The following is a 14,130-nucleotide window of genomic DNA, read 5'->3' on the forward strand; positions in this document are numbered from 1 at the left end:
ATCCAACACACACACACAAACTTTTTGTTACAAGAAACATTAGCTCTGCAGGATGACTGGATCAACTTGTGCATCACCAAAACTGTATGCAGCTTCACTTTAGATGTGTTCTTGCCAGTTCCCAGGGAGCATTGGTGCTATTTGGTTGCTGAATGGTGCAGAACATTTCCTAGAACATCAGGAACATCTGTCCACTACGCGAGTTTAGCTGGAGCTCGTCTGACACTTGGAAAGCATTTGCACAGACTGCAGGAGCCAAAAGTTTCTCTACTGGATGAGTCTTTTTATTACAAACTTCAGATGTTTAACTGGAGACAAAATACTTCTCTTTTTCCTTTTGTCTTACGCAGCTTCACCAGGTAATAAGTGACCACCTTTTGACTCCAGTTTGCAAACCAAGCATGCAAAAAAACATAAAATAAAGGTTTTAATGGACTGCTGCTATCTGAAACTGATGTTAGTTTCTTAGACGACGGCCTGGTTCAAAGAATCCTACATCCCTGCAAACAGAGACCTAAACCGGCTCAGAACACTAAAATAGGATTTGATCCTGGAGCCGGGACAGTCCGGGGTCAAACAGACCGGTCCAGTCCAGGCCTGGAATGCTTACTGCTGAATAAGAGTCCAAATATGTAAACCCACAGGCTGCGACTCAAGAAGAGAAAGTGAATGAATGTGGTCACGAAAAAAATGTACTTTTTATTTATTTAATTCTGCAGGACTGTTTTTTTTTCACATCCATGCCAGAAGGCAAGAATGTGTGTGTGTGAGAGAAAGAGAGAGAGAGAGAGAGAGAGCGAGAGGGAGGTGACGTTTAACCAGGAGGGAGGGTCCTCTGAATCCAATTCATTCCGGGCACCACGTGTCCTCAGAGCGTGGGAAAGAGGCGAGCTTTTCTTCCCAGCAAAGAAAGAGCGTGGATCAAATAACACGGTGCTGCAGCACGGAGCTCGGGCTCTGCAGAGGCAAAGAGCTGCGACCACCCGGACAAGGACCGGGAGCTTCAAGCGGTCCAGTTCATTCATAAACCTGTAAAATGTATTTAAGGGAAATGTAACAGAGCTGCAGCAATTAAATAAAAGTTGGTTAAAGCGCACGGTGGAAAGCAACGTTTTGTATTTCAGGCTGAAAAGCGTCATAAATCTTTATCATAAAGGAGAGAACTTCAGGATAAAGTTGCATTAAATAGCATGTATGAGGAGTTTCACATCTTTCTACAATCCCTCACCCCCCCACCCCCCTTCCTTTGCCAACATCAGCATGTATTCAGTTTATCAGCAGAGTTGCACTCAGTGATCCCTGAAAAAAAAATCTATTTAAATTTGTGCTAGATCCTTTCTTTTTATTTTAAAGATTTAAAGACTTCAAAGTCCCTTAAACAGATTATTCACCATAATCTAAATAAACAAAGTCTAAGCCTTTTTTTTTTTTTTTACCAAATCTGATCTCTGCTGTATACATTTTACAATTTCTCTACAATTCAAACTCTTTTTGTTTTACCTTAAATTTCTTCCTAAATCAAACCTCATTTTGCAATAATATTACAGTTCATCAAACACACTAAAAGTGGTCAAAAAGTCTAATTATAGCGGTCAAATAATATTATTTTCAAACAATTCAAAGATTTTAGAAAGTCTATCTTACATTAGAACAGATGTTTCACTTCTTTGTCATATGTCTCATTTTACACTTTTTTTTTTTACAGAAGTGCACAAGTTATTTTACTGCTGGGAGAAATACTTTTTAGTAGAGATGCAGGATATTGGATTTTTGGCCAATATCTGATATGCCAATATGTTAAAACTTATTTAGCCGATAACCGATATTTTTTTCCCTAGACCTACTTACAGAGACTACGTCGCTTTCTCTGCTGTCGAATTTAAATACTACATTATTCTGCATGGTCTTTGTCAATATGGCCTGCTACCAAATGCAGATGCCAAAAAGGGGCTGAAAATGATGTAACACCACAACTTGGATAATGTTTCAATGTCAAATTTATATGCTATATATACATATACACAATGCCTTTTATATTGGCGAGTTATTTTGATGGAATGGCCAATATCCAATATTTAACTTTGTCGCTAATATCGGCCGATACGATACCATGCTGATAATATCGTGCATCCCTGTTTTTTAGTATCAAAAGTAAAAATAACCAGAAGCATAAATGAGATTTTAATTAGGAATTAAAACGGAAACCATGAACACCCACGACTTGATAAAATTAAGACGAATACACTTTTTGTCTTTTGCTGTGTTTAGTGCACTACAGTATTTTATATGTATTAAAATTAACCTTATCAATAACAAATTATACATATTTTGTTAGGATAAATTTAGTGTCAGTAGCTTTATGATCAAACATTCTTTAAATATCGTTGGTTTGACAATAAAAAGCGCAATGTCTGAACATTTGATTAGGGAAGGATCGTAATTAAAATTTATTTATTTAAATATATTGCGTGCGCACTGTATGAACCGCCTGAATTGTGGCTTTTCTGATGCGCAGAAGAAAAGGAGCACATCTGGCTACGGTTAGAGATTACTACATTTTACGAGCGCAGCCTTCTGCTGCAGCCTCCACAAGATTATCTGGAAACAACAGAAAATCCTTGATTGCTAAAAATGTCATTGTCAGAGTCCAATTTTCTGCAATCACACAAACTGCGTGTGGGATCATTGAATGGAGGAGACGTTTGGGGAAACGAGAGCCGATTCTGTAGGAATGCGCCGGCTCGAGACCTGAGCCCGGGGACAGAAAACCCTCGGCGCTAATGTTACACCTGACAGACATCGGCGGAGTGTCGATGATCTCATTAATCTGTCCGCTCTCCGGCCTTCACCATCTGCTCGGTGACTTCAAGAAACATCGAAAACAAAAGAACATCTGCTGAACAACACGTTACTCATTCTCTCAGTTCAACAGTGAAACAGTTTATTAACACATCAGCTAAAAAAATAAAAATCAACTTAATCAAATGTACAGCACCACAGGTAATTAAAAAAATCTATCACAGCTTTAAAAAAAAAAAAAAAGATAATTTGTTACCAGATGTGAGAATAAAAACGTGTTGAATGAAACAACTCTATTCTCTTATAGTGGTCAATGTGACACAGACACAACTTTTCAGCTTTGAACTGAACACCTGTGTGCTGCAGAGCTCATCTCTGATTTGCAAAATAAAGCAGTCAAGAAGTTTACGGACGTGCTCGTGCATGTATAACTCATGCATCCGTGTGCGCACAGATGGTACATTCATGTCGTGTGCTTCCCAGTCCAGATTTGCAAACTGTGCGCGCAAAAATCCTTCAACGGAACAGAAGGTGTGGTGTTTGCAGGACTCCAGCAGAACATCTGTTGAGTTCCTTAATTGATTAACGATAAAATTCAAAACATCCAAATTCAAACCATTAGACGTAAAACAGTGATCTTTGGTTTATCAGTCAAAGCAAACTTGGAAAAAAAATGTATAGGCAGTTCTGTGGCTTTTTGTGTGTGTGTGTATGCATTGGAATAAACAGATTTGAATTTAACCTCCATATATTCAAAACTGCTAAAAAAAAAATAAAAAAAAATAGAAAAAGATTTGAAAGTATGAGCATGTCTGGAACTTTTCATGAAATATTAATTTGAAAAAAAAAAAAAAAAGAACTGCAGGAGAGGTTTCTTAAACATCAGGAGTAAATACAGGACATAAACACAGATTTAGAAACAGACTTGCCTTCTTAATTTGTTACCACTAACTAAAACAGTAATACCTTTCTGTTCATTTTAACTTGGTGTGTTGCAAATTAAACATATTTTTCTGACTGTTGTGCAAAAAACTTGAGCAGCTCCGCGTCAGTCAGTCGTTGTGTGGAAAGACCTCTGCAGCCGAGGCTTTGTCCTCATCCGTTATGTGTAAAACCTCCTGAAACAAGGAAAGGACGCGGCTGAAGTGCGAACCTTCCCAGAACACCTTGCCACATCTGGTGCAGACGTAGAACAGCGGTATCCTCTGCAGCAGGGTGGGGGGCACGGTGTGCAGCTGGATGGGCGACCCCTCGGGAAAGGTCAGGGTGTTGCGGTCCAGTTCTGAAAGGGAGGCCCAGCGACACTGAGTGGCATACCTGGGGGGTTCAGGGGTCACGCCGGGGGTCGGGGTGTCATCGAGCTGCTGCTCTTCCTGTCGACAGGGTTTCTCAGGAGTGCGGTCAACGTTGTCCTGCAAATACCCTAAAATCACATACACCAAATTTATTCTTTTAAAAAATATGTGATTAGTCAGTAATTTGAGATCTAAGCTTGCAGACAAATCCTCATCAATAATTTAAAGACAGCAGAGAAACATCAGGAAGACAGAAAAGGGCGGACGCACCTTTCTCTTTAAGCATCCCGACCATGTCTGCTCGAGGAATCGCCACGTACTGATCGCTGTTACACGCCTGGACAAACAGAAAAAAACTGAAGCAGAACGGCTAAAACAAAGTGTAATACAAGCGAAGTTTTAATGGATAAATAATAATTAAAAATGTCTAACAATTCGAGCCACTTTATTTTTACATTCAAGCATAAAATATATTGGCAACACAAACAACTTCCTTTTAATTTACACACATTTATGCTTCTACCGTGTATTATCAGATCACTTTTATTGATATGAATTAACCTAAACTTTATTTATATCAAACTTTTTAATCACAAGAGTAACATATTGTTTTGCAAAGACATAAAAGTAATCAATGAAGCAAAATAGAAGGTTAAACATGAAAAATTTATAATATATTAATGTGATGGATCCAGTATGATACAGCCATGCCTAGCTCATAAAGTTAAAATAAAAATCTAAAATATCAATGTCAAGACCAAAATTAATAAAGGAAGCTTTGTATAAGTGTTTAAATTTAAGTGTAACTAAGCAAACTTTTATTAAAAGTGAAGCTAAACAAAAGAAAGAATAAATCATTAATACAATGTTTTAAAGTCAACTTGATACAGAGTGAGATAAAACCATTAAATATTAGATATTAAGTAAAAAAAGTACACAAAATTATTAACTTCTCTTTCAAAAAGTAGATAAACTATTATTCAAAGAACAAGTAACATAATATTGTTCAATATTTTATTTATTCGCAATAAATGAGTTTAATCTAAAATAATTTACACATGTTTAAAAATTTAGGAAATATCGTATTTCTCTTTTAAAATCATATTAAAGTAGTTTATTTTATATAAACATTAATAAAAGGTAGAATAATACATAAAATGTACATTTCAATAGAAGAAAGAAAGACAAAATATTTATCATTCAGGCAAATCACTGCTTTTAATCAACAACTGTTTACAGTAGTCCCTCGTTTATCGCGGGGAATTAGGACCACGCCCTCCCCCCGTGATAAGTGAAAACCCACGAAGTAGGGATACAGTAGTCCAAGTTCAAGTAAACTGTATTGTCATTACCATCTCATGTGGTACATGAGATAGAATAAAATTATGTACACAAGTAGTAGTAGTAGTAGTAGTAGTAGTAGTTTATTTTAGTATTTGTTAGGGATGCATGATATTGGATTTTTGGCCGATATCCAATATGCCGATATGTTAAAACTTAATTGGTCGATAACAGATACCGATTTTTTTAAATTCTTTCCTTTGCCAGAACATGCTTATTTGCTACAAAAATTGTATAACAGCTGTAGAGCTGGTGACATATATTCAGCAACAGCTATATGCATAGCACTTTAACTTATATTAAATGAAAAGCGTTAAATGTTATTTATTAGCATTGGTCACCTGCGATGCTGTCTCAGTTGTGGAGGCTTGTTTCGGGTTCCTAGTTGCAGAGTGGGATCCTCTGCACTCTTGTGCATGAAGGACAGCATTTTTAAGTTCAAAGTTTTTGTCTATCCATTGTGACGTAAGACTAACCATGCTAACGGGGCTAACACTTGACGTCCAAATGTCTGTGGTAAAACTCACCCAAGTGCTATCGGCTATTAGCTTCTCAATGACGTCGGACATGACGGCTTGTGACTCAGGTAAGGCTAGGTTGGAAAAATATCTCAGACTGGGGAGGATGTAGCGAGGCTCAACATAGTCCAAAAATCTTCGGAATCAGACATCCTCAACAAAAAAAAACTTCCATACTGCCGACATTTTGACTTCTTCCACTCTGTCGTTATCAGAGCAGGTAGACGCACATGACGTCATCACGTTGTTCTGGCGCTGCAGGTCATGCAAAAACTGTCTTTATATCGGTGAGTTATTTTGATTGAATGACCGATGTCCGATATTTAACTTTAACGCTAACACTGGCCGATACCCGATACCATACCAATAATATTGTGCATCCCTAGTATTTATATACAGGTATATTAAGGCGTTTTAAACGCTTCCCACACTCTTGCAATGTCCCTAACAATGTTTCTAAATGCTAAACGTTCCAAAAGAGCACAGCATGTCATGATCTCAGCTCTCTGCCACCTGTCAGCTCTTTTGGCCACGCCCACTTCTCCACTGCAGAGTGGAGCTCTGACATGCTGCAGGAGGAAGCTAAATAATTTAAAATAATTTATTTTAAATAAAAATTCCATGTTGATCGTGCGGCTCATCCATCAATCAGCCAATTGTGAGTCATGTCCAATCTTATTTTGAAAAACCGCGATAGAGCGAGTCCACGAAAAACGAACTGCGAAGTAGTGAGGGACTACTGTAATAGCAATTAACTTTACAAAAAAAAAAAAGCTTTAGCTTAAATTATGTTAAAAGGGTACAAAATAAAATAAGATCTTGAATCGAAAACTTTTAGGTGAGATGGAACAGATTTCTTGGGAAAGTTCACATCAAGTTCACAGTAAACGCATCCGTTTCCTTAAATCAAAGATTTGTATTCAACCAATCAAAAACAGGCTCATAAAGTCAGTTCACTGGTTCTGACCCATTCACAGCTTCAGCACCACATTTTCCCAGGTTGCTGCTTTGGTGTGAAAGGGCATAAATGTTACTCAAAGATCCAATCTATGTGTGTGTGTGTAAAAACAGCGTTTACGCCTCAGTAACTTTCACACATCCTTGTCGCTCTGTGGTAACGGTCTCTCTGGTGGGACATTAGTGACCTCTTGCTTGCCGGCCCCTGACATGAACACACACTTGTCTGTAAGCCATCCTGACAGCGCTTGAGTGCTAAAAGCCTTGTCAACACACCTGAGCTCCACCCTGTGAACAGCATTCCTCAAGCGGGCTGTAAATCAAACCTGGCTCACAAGAAAAGATCCTCAGCTAGCTCGCTTAAGCCTCGTCACTCTTTACCTGGGAAAAAAAAAAAAGTCAGGAGCCAGTCAGGAGCTTACACCCACCCAGCACAAAAGCAGGTGCTCTCCTCTGCGCCGAGCACTGTTTGCCTCTGCGGTAACTGAGGTCAGGACATGAGAAAGCAGCAGCAGACTGTGGAGGTGTGGGAATAGCAGAGGTGTTCTTGTCTCTCCCTCAGCACAGCCTCATCTTTGCAATCGCTCTTACATCAAACACACGAAAACTCAACCCCACAGACAAAACATTTTACAATTTCGCTGCACAGCGGGGAGCTAAAAACCGTGTGCGTGCAAACGGCTCGCGTGCATGACTCTCGCGGCGGCCAGAAAAACAGGTGAGCTGTTTGCTCAGCTCGAAGTTTCCCAGATTTGTGCGTGCCAGAACCTGCTCTGAACTCAAGGCTGAGGCACAGACAGGCAGACAAAAATACACTCCGACTCAAACACGCAACCTGGATGAAAATCGTTTTCAAAGCAGTAAAGATACCACAAATATCCTGCAGGGAACAAGTCAGCTAGTAACTCAGAGAGTCTACTTTCCACAAATAACAAATTATATATTATTTTGTGAGATCTTCAGATAAAACATGCCTGTGAACAGTTGGTGTTTATTTATTCTACAGCACTACCCAAGTGCACACGTTTCCGAGCAGAAAAACTGCAACGCAGCTGCACTCCTTGAAGCTTCAAAAACTGAACTGACAGAGCTGCCGAACCTTTTTCCAGAACAAAAAGTCAAACTCTCACATCTGCACATACTTCGAAGTAGAGCCGAGGTCAACGTGCGGCTTCAGCCACTGAAGTTTGTGGGTTGGTCAGCTGACAGTTGATACAAGTGACGCTTGCAGCAGCTGCACCATGTTGTGTTTTCAACACATCCTCCAGGTGAATGTCTCTCCTGACTGCTACTTCTGTTTAATACAGACACCGTGCAGGTAAAGTAAAGGTGGTTGTTTGTGCCAGTCTGTAAAAATGTGTCAGGATCCCCCCATGACCACGTAATAATGAGCTTTTGACCCATGAGGGAAACACTCGTGGGTCAAAATCTTTAGTTCCTGTGAGTTACAGAAGTTTTTTTTTTTTTTTTTTTTACATAAAAAGATGCAAAAATATGTCAGTACTAGCTTTAACTGTGTGAATGCTGATTCAGCTGTTTTCTTGTGTAAAGCATCTTCTGTACGTTTTGTAGACTCCAACTACTTCAGAACACTTTCACACGTTTATGTATCAAAACGTTCAGCTCGTTCCGGTCAATACTGCTAAACTTTTGTTTTAAAGGTTAAACTTATTGACTTGTTTAACTTTATTTAGGATTATATTAGAGATGCACGATATTGGATTTTTGGCCAATATCCGATATGCCAATATTTTAAAACTTATTTGGCTGGCAACCGATACCAATACCGATATTTTCCCACTAAACCTACTTACAGAGACTACATAGTGTCTGATGTGGGATTAAAATAGTACATTATTCTATATGGTCTTTGTCAAGTTGGCCTGCGTAAATGCAGGTGCCAAAAAAGGGGCTGAAAATGATGTAACACTTCAACTTGGATTATGTTTAATATCAAATTTATTCATGACATTTACTCTCTCTAACACAATGACAACACTTGAACACTACAAATTTATACATTTTCACAACTCTAAACTCATTATGTTCACAAGCAACAAGTGAAAAGTGCATAAGTAGTAGTGCATTAATAGATATCCTTGACAGTTTCTTAAATTAAAAAATAACTTAACTTATTAACAAAAGCCTTTTACATTGGTGAGTTATTTTGATGGAATGGCCGATGTCCGATATTTAATTTTATTGCTAATATCGTCCGATACCATGCCGATAATATTGTGCATCCCTAGATTATAATTTTCTCACAGGAATGCACTGGGACATCTTTAAATTTGTAAAAACTGTGCTCTTTAAACCAACAAAGTCCATGCTCAATAATCCAGGTATACAATCCAACCATTTTCAGTCAGGTCATTTGGACAGTTTTTTTTTTTTTTTTGTGCTGAAACGTTTCACCTTCCATCCAGAAGGCTTCATCAGTCAAAGAAACACACAACACAAAACTGATTCTTCCCCCAACAGCTTACTCCAAAGTGGAACAAACCAGTTATGTTGGTGCTAAGATGGTCTCTTTGGCACGCCCCCTCCGCCGGTGCCGGTGCCGGCCCTCTTCTGCGTCGACAGTCATGTCAAACTGGTTCAAAACCAACAAAGTCCATGCTCAATAATTCAAGTATACAATCCAACAATTTTCAGTCAGGTCATGTGGACAGTTTATTTTTTTGTGCTCTTTAAAATCTTTAGCAGTATAAATGCGCCATTTTTAGCTTTTAGCTAAGGTTCTGCTGGTTTAAGCTTTTCGCTACTGGTCTACCAATTTTCACTTTTAGCAACGGTTTTTACTAGTTAGCTTTTAACCACTGTTCAATTGGTTTTACAGATTTTAACATTCAGTAACAGTTTAGCTATTTTCAGGTTTTAGCTACTGTTAAGCTGTTTTTAAATGTTACACATTTTTAGTTTTTGTTACTATTTTTTTTGGGTATATTTAGTTTTTGATTTCTGTTCCACTAATTTTAGCTTCGACCTATTCTGCCGGTCTTTGCCGTTATCTTTTGTTTCGCTGTTTTCAGTTTAACATTTGCTAATTTATGTTTTGCTAACAGAAGCTTTTGTTTTCATAATTTGAACTGGAACAATTAAGTTTCAGCTTCTTCAACAAATTCCAGCAAAGTAATTTAGGCATCACCCTGGAACAGAAAGTGCAAATTATTCTATTTTAACCTTTTTTCCTGTATCTACAAATTATGCTTTAAATGCACAAGAACAAACTAATTAACTATTTCTGCTTTTACAAATATTAGGGCCAAATGTGACGTTGTCTCACTTTTTCTGCCAATGTTTTCTTTTCAGGGACCTTTCTGCATTGTCACTCCGAAGGCGACACAAAGACTGTCTAATGAGAGATACTGTGTTTCAAAGGATAGGTGGAAAAAGAGGAGAGGAGGGGGTAGAGGAGAGGAGGTAGAAAAGGGAGGGGGATGGGTGTTTTTTCTCTCCCCCCCCAACATGCTCAAACACACATACACACAAATTGCACTGAGTCAGTGCACTGTAGGCTGCTCCCATGGGAAAATCCAAGACCAGTCTCAAAAGGCGGCGCTTTTTGGGTCACGTGGTCAGCCCAGCCAATTGGACTCTGGTAAACTGATTCAAATTGTGGTAAGTCAGGTAAAGGGCAGCGTGGGAACTGGAGAGAGGAGCGAGAGGGGAACAGGAACTGCATCTCAACGTCCTGTGAAAATGCTTTCGTCTGCGCCTATGCAAATTTCAGGTTTAGGTAAAGGTTAAACTACCATCTACACATGCTGCAGTTTAATGATTAAAACCTTTTTTTTAAATTAAATCTACAAATGAAAGCAAAGGAAAACCCTTAAAACCTGCTGCTTCTATAAAATCTTTTAGATTTACAAACCATTTGAGACATATATTTTTAAGCAAAAACTAAAAGGACCCTCATAGAGTGACAGCATTTTTGGCTACTAACAGTCTTTTGTGACGCTAAAGGCCCCAGTATACTCCCGCGTACGTCCATACGCAGAGGTACGCACGTACGTACGCGGAGGTACGAGTGTACCCCCCAGGGCATGTCCGTGCAAAGCTAAATATTTACGACCACATACACGTACACGCCATGACTGAAATGGTGAGAAATGAAGGAATTTGTCACGAGCGAATTAAACTCAGGTCCAGCATGGCTGCGGGAGGGTCTGGGGATTTCCTGGTGGACTGGTCTGATGTATGGGCTGCAGAGCTAGCGCTCCCTGTTTTTTTTGTTGTTGATGTTTTTATTAACAACATATATAAACACAGAACACTGCTACTAGGCTGCCAGCGGTCGTCCCCCCCCCCCCCCCCGACCTGTCAATCAATCCAGTAGGCGTGTCAGCAAATGACCAATCGGCGACCTCAATTTGTCCCGAAGGTAAACGCCCCTTGTCTGTGAAGCTGCTCTGCAGCTGCTCAAGATGGACGCTCGAGTACGAAGTCTGAACAATAATTAGTAATTATTGTCAAATTTAAGAAGAAATGTTTGTTAATTTATTTTGAGTGTAGTGCCATTTTTGACCACTGGATGGCAGTATAAGACTGTTTGAGCCAAAGGATGGATAGTGAGGGAGCGAGCAGCGTGTCGCTTTAAGAAAAATATGGGAGGGAGGCCCCTTGACTGACAAGGGCTGTCTCTCCTTCCTGTTTTTCGTTTCTCAAAATGGCGGACATTCTGTGTGGTTTAAGCTCTTTAGCATAGCATTTTTCACACAAAGCTTTTAATAAAAAAAAAAAATCAGTAAACAAGTTCTCAACTTCTTTTTGCAGAGAAAAAAAAACTTTTTACACAAAGGCACGGGTTTCAACCATGAATTTTGGAGCTTGGACAAGACATATGTTTCCCCCCCCCCCCAAGATCGGCCTGTTAGCTTAACTCGTAGCTGAGCTTCTCAGCTTAGCTGCTTTTACTGATCCATAAACGTGATTTTGGACGGTTAAAATGGAATTCAAAGAGAAAAGAGAAAGGGAGGGGTCAGTGAAGAGCACCGGAGTTGAGTTTTTTTTTGTCATCCAGTGTCTTCAGTAGAAAGAGAGAGACACAAAGAAGCGATAAAGCTGATAACTGAAAATGAGGTTGATCATTTTAATTTATTATGATATTAATTGTTTTATTGTTTATTGCGATAGGCCTATGTCTGAGACACTTAAAAGCAATCTGACCAAACACCTTTGGAATGTGATAGATAATCAAACAAACTTTCTATCACAACTTAAAAGACATAAAGGATCCTAAATTTGGTGATGCCACACAGTTTCACCAGGTCAGAGCTGGTTATGTGAGCAAAAAAGGGAGCTACTCCGTCCGGTCAATGGCAAATCAACTATAACCCCTATTTTAACTCTGTACAATACAAACAAAAAGGCAAAATGCAACAAAACTGGAACGTTCCCACCTGGAGCGGACCGTGTGAAAAAGGCTAGTGTAAGTGAAAAGACGTGCTGAAGCATTGTGGGGAAAATGATGAGTAAGGATCAGGTAGTTGGAAAAAGTATCCACATGCTCTGCTCTCCCACACACTTTTAAGGAAATGCATCTGTGGGAAAAGGCGTGTCGTTTTTCAGACTTATATAAAAGTAACTGGAAGTAATAAAATACTTAGACACTTACTTGCAGGTATTATTACTGCAATTAGTTAGAAGTCATAAATGTGAAATTAGTCATTCATTATAAGAAGAAATAAGTTTATGTTTACAGTAATTGCAAGACTTAAAACAATAATTCATAACTTTTGGAGTGCAGTTTTGTGGAAAAGTTATGAGTAAGTAATATCTTTTAACCTCATAAAAAAAAATCTAGTTTAACTTGAACAAGAATGACAAGCGAATGGTTCAGAGTGAGGCCAAGACCAAAGTGGTCTTTGGATTTGCCGCAGTCAGTTTTGTATCGCACAGTTACACCTGGCTATACAGGAAGTGCTATAGCAAGCTGACAAATTAGCCTACAAACAGCTACAGGATTCTTTATAATAACCATGTTATGCTTAACTGATGGTAAAAGTTTATGCAATAGCTTTCAGATGAACAACTAAATATGTTTTGAGACTGGAGTTGTTTTAAGACAATCCACTTTCACATTAGCCCCACAAAAACTAGCCATTAGCGTGCTAATTTGATCAAAGTGAAACTATAATTCTCCAAACCTGGGTCATTTAAAGGAGCTATCTAAAACAATTAGTTAGAAGCCATAAATGTGAAATTAGGCATTCAATTAAAATCTGTACACTAAAACTTCCCATGCAACCAAAAAAGGCTGAACATAAAAAGCTGTAAAGTTTGCTTTAAAATATATAAAATAGACAGAAATCAAAAATATTGTTTAATTAAAATGTCTCACAGATAGAAAAAATACTTGTCTAAATTCATTCTTAAAATGTCTGCAATGTCTTCACACCAAGGGATTATTAGTCAATAGCTGTGTAAGACAAAGAAGGAGACAGTGTCATTACCAAAGTGAATGTACTTTCTCACAGCATCCTGAGGGTATCTGGCCAGCATCTCAGCCCGACAGTCTGAGGTAATTACCAGCTCTGTTAACTAACCACTAACACCTGACAGCAGCCTAAACTTGGACCATAATAGATCCTGTCTAGGCTTGACATCACACACACACACCTTTCTCTGGCACACCTCAATTCACGCACAAACACATCGATTATGCATTTAAAAGATGAAAACCGTACATGCAGCTCTCACAAAATAGCACACCCATTACTGACTCATGCTCTACCCACTCATTCTACCTGAGTGAAGCACACATTAAAGAAGCTATGGCATGTCTTTCCGGCTTCTCCCAGAAATAAAAATCACAAAAACGAACGTAACTGCCAGTTCTCTTGAGCATACGTGCTTTGCATATAAGCAATTAGCATGAAGATACAAAGGGCATTTAATAAGCACATTTTTATGTCAGCTGAGACAAACTTGTTACATTTAAAACAATTTATTATCGTCCACTGCCACAGACGAAAGGTAGATGTTCATGGATTTGCCTGTGTCTGTTCATCTGTCACCAAAATATCTCCTTATGTATAATATACTGGGCACATCTGAATGAAGTTTTCAGAAAATAAACATACGATGTACGTCTACAACTGATAAACATTTGAAGCCAACTCAATTCCCACGATGGATGCCACAGCAGACTGACACACAAACATAAAAATAGCTATAATTCAGTTTTGCATATATTGTATATATATGTGTGTGTGTAT

The 14,130-nt window shown here is 38.7% G+C and overlaps 1 protein-coding gene across 1 annotated transcript in view; it reads right to left on the reverse strand.

Moving 5' to 3' along the window:
• Positions 1–3,735: 3,735 nt before the first annotated feature.
• The window catches only part of exd3 (exonuclease 3'-5' domain containing 3), a 73,564-nt gene continuing 63,169 nt past the window's right edge, over positions 3,736–14,130 (reverse strand). Inside the window, exons 20-21 of the mRNA XM_037692646.1 lie at positions 4,365–4,431; positions 3,736–4,222 (exon numbers count right to left, since the gene is read on the reverse strand). Of these exons, the coding sequence (XP_037548574.1) occupies positions 3,852–4,222; positions 4,365–4,431 (438 nt within the window). The 3' untranslated portion in view covers positions 3,736–3,851. The remainder of the gene's footprint in view (positions 4,223–4,364; positions 4,432–14,130) is intronic.

Source organism: Nematolebias whitei, chromosome 18, assembly GCF_014905685.2.
Source record: "Nematolebias whitei isolate Nwh7 chromosome 18, NemWhi1, whole genome shotgun sequence".
Lineage (NCBI taxonomy): Eukaryota > Metazoa > Chordata > Actinopteri > Cyprinodontiformes > Rivulidae > Nematolebias > Nematolebias whitei.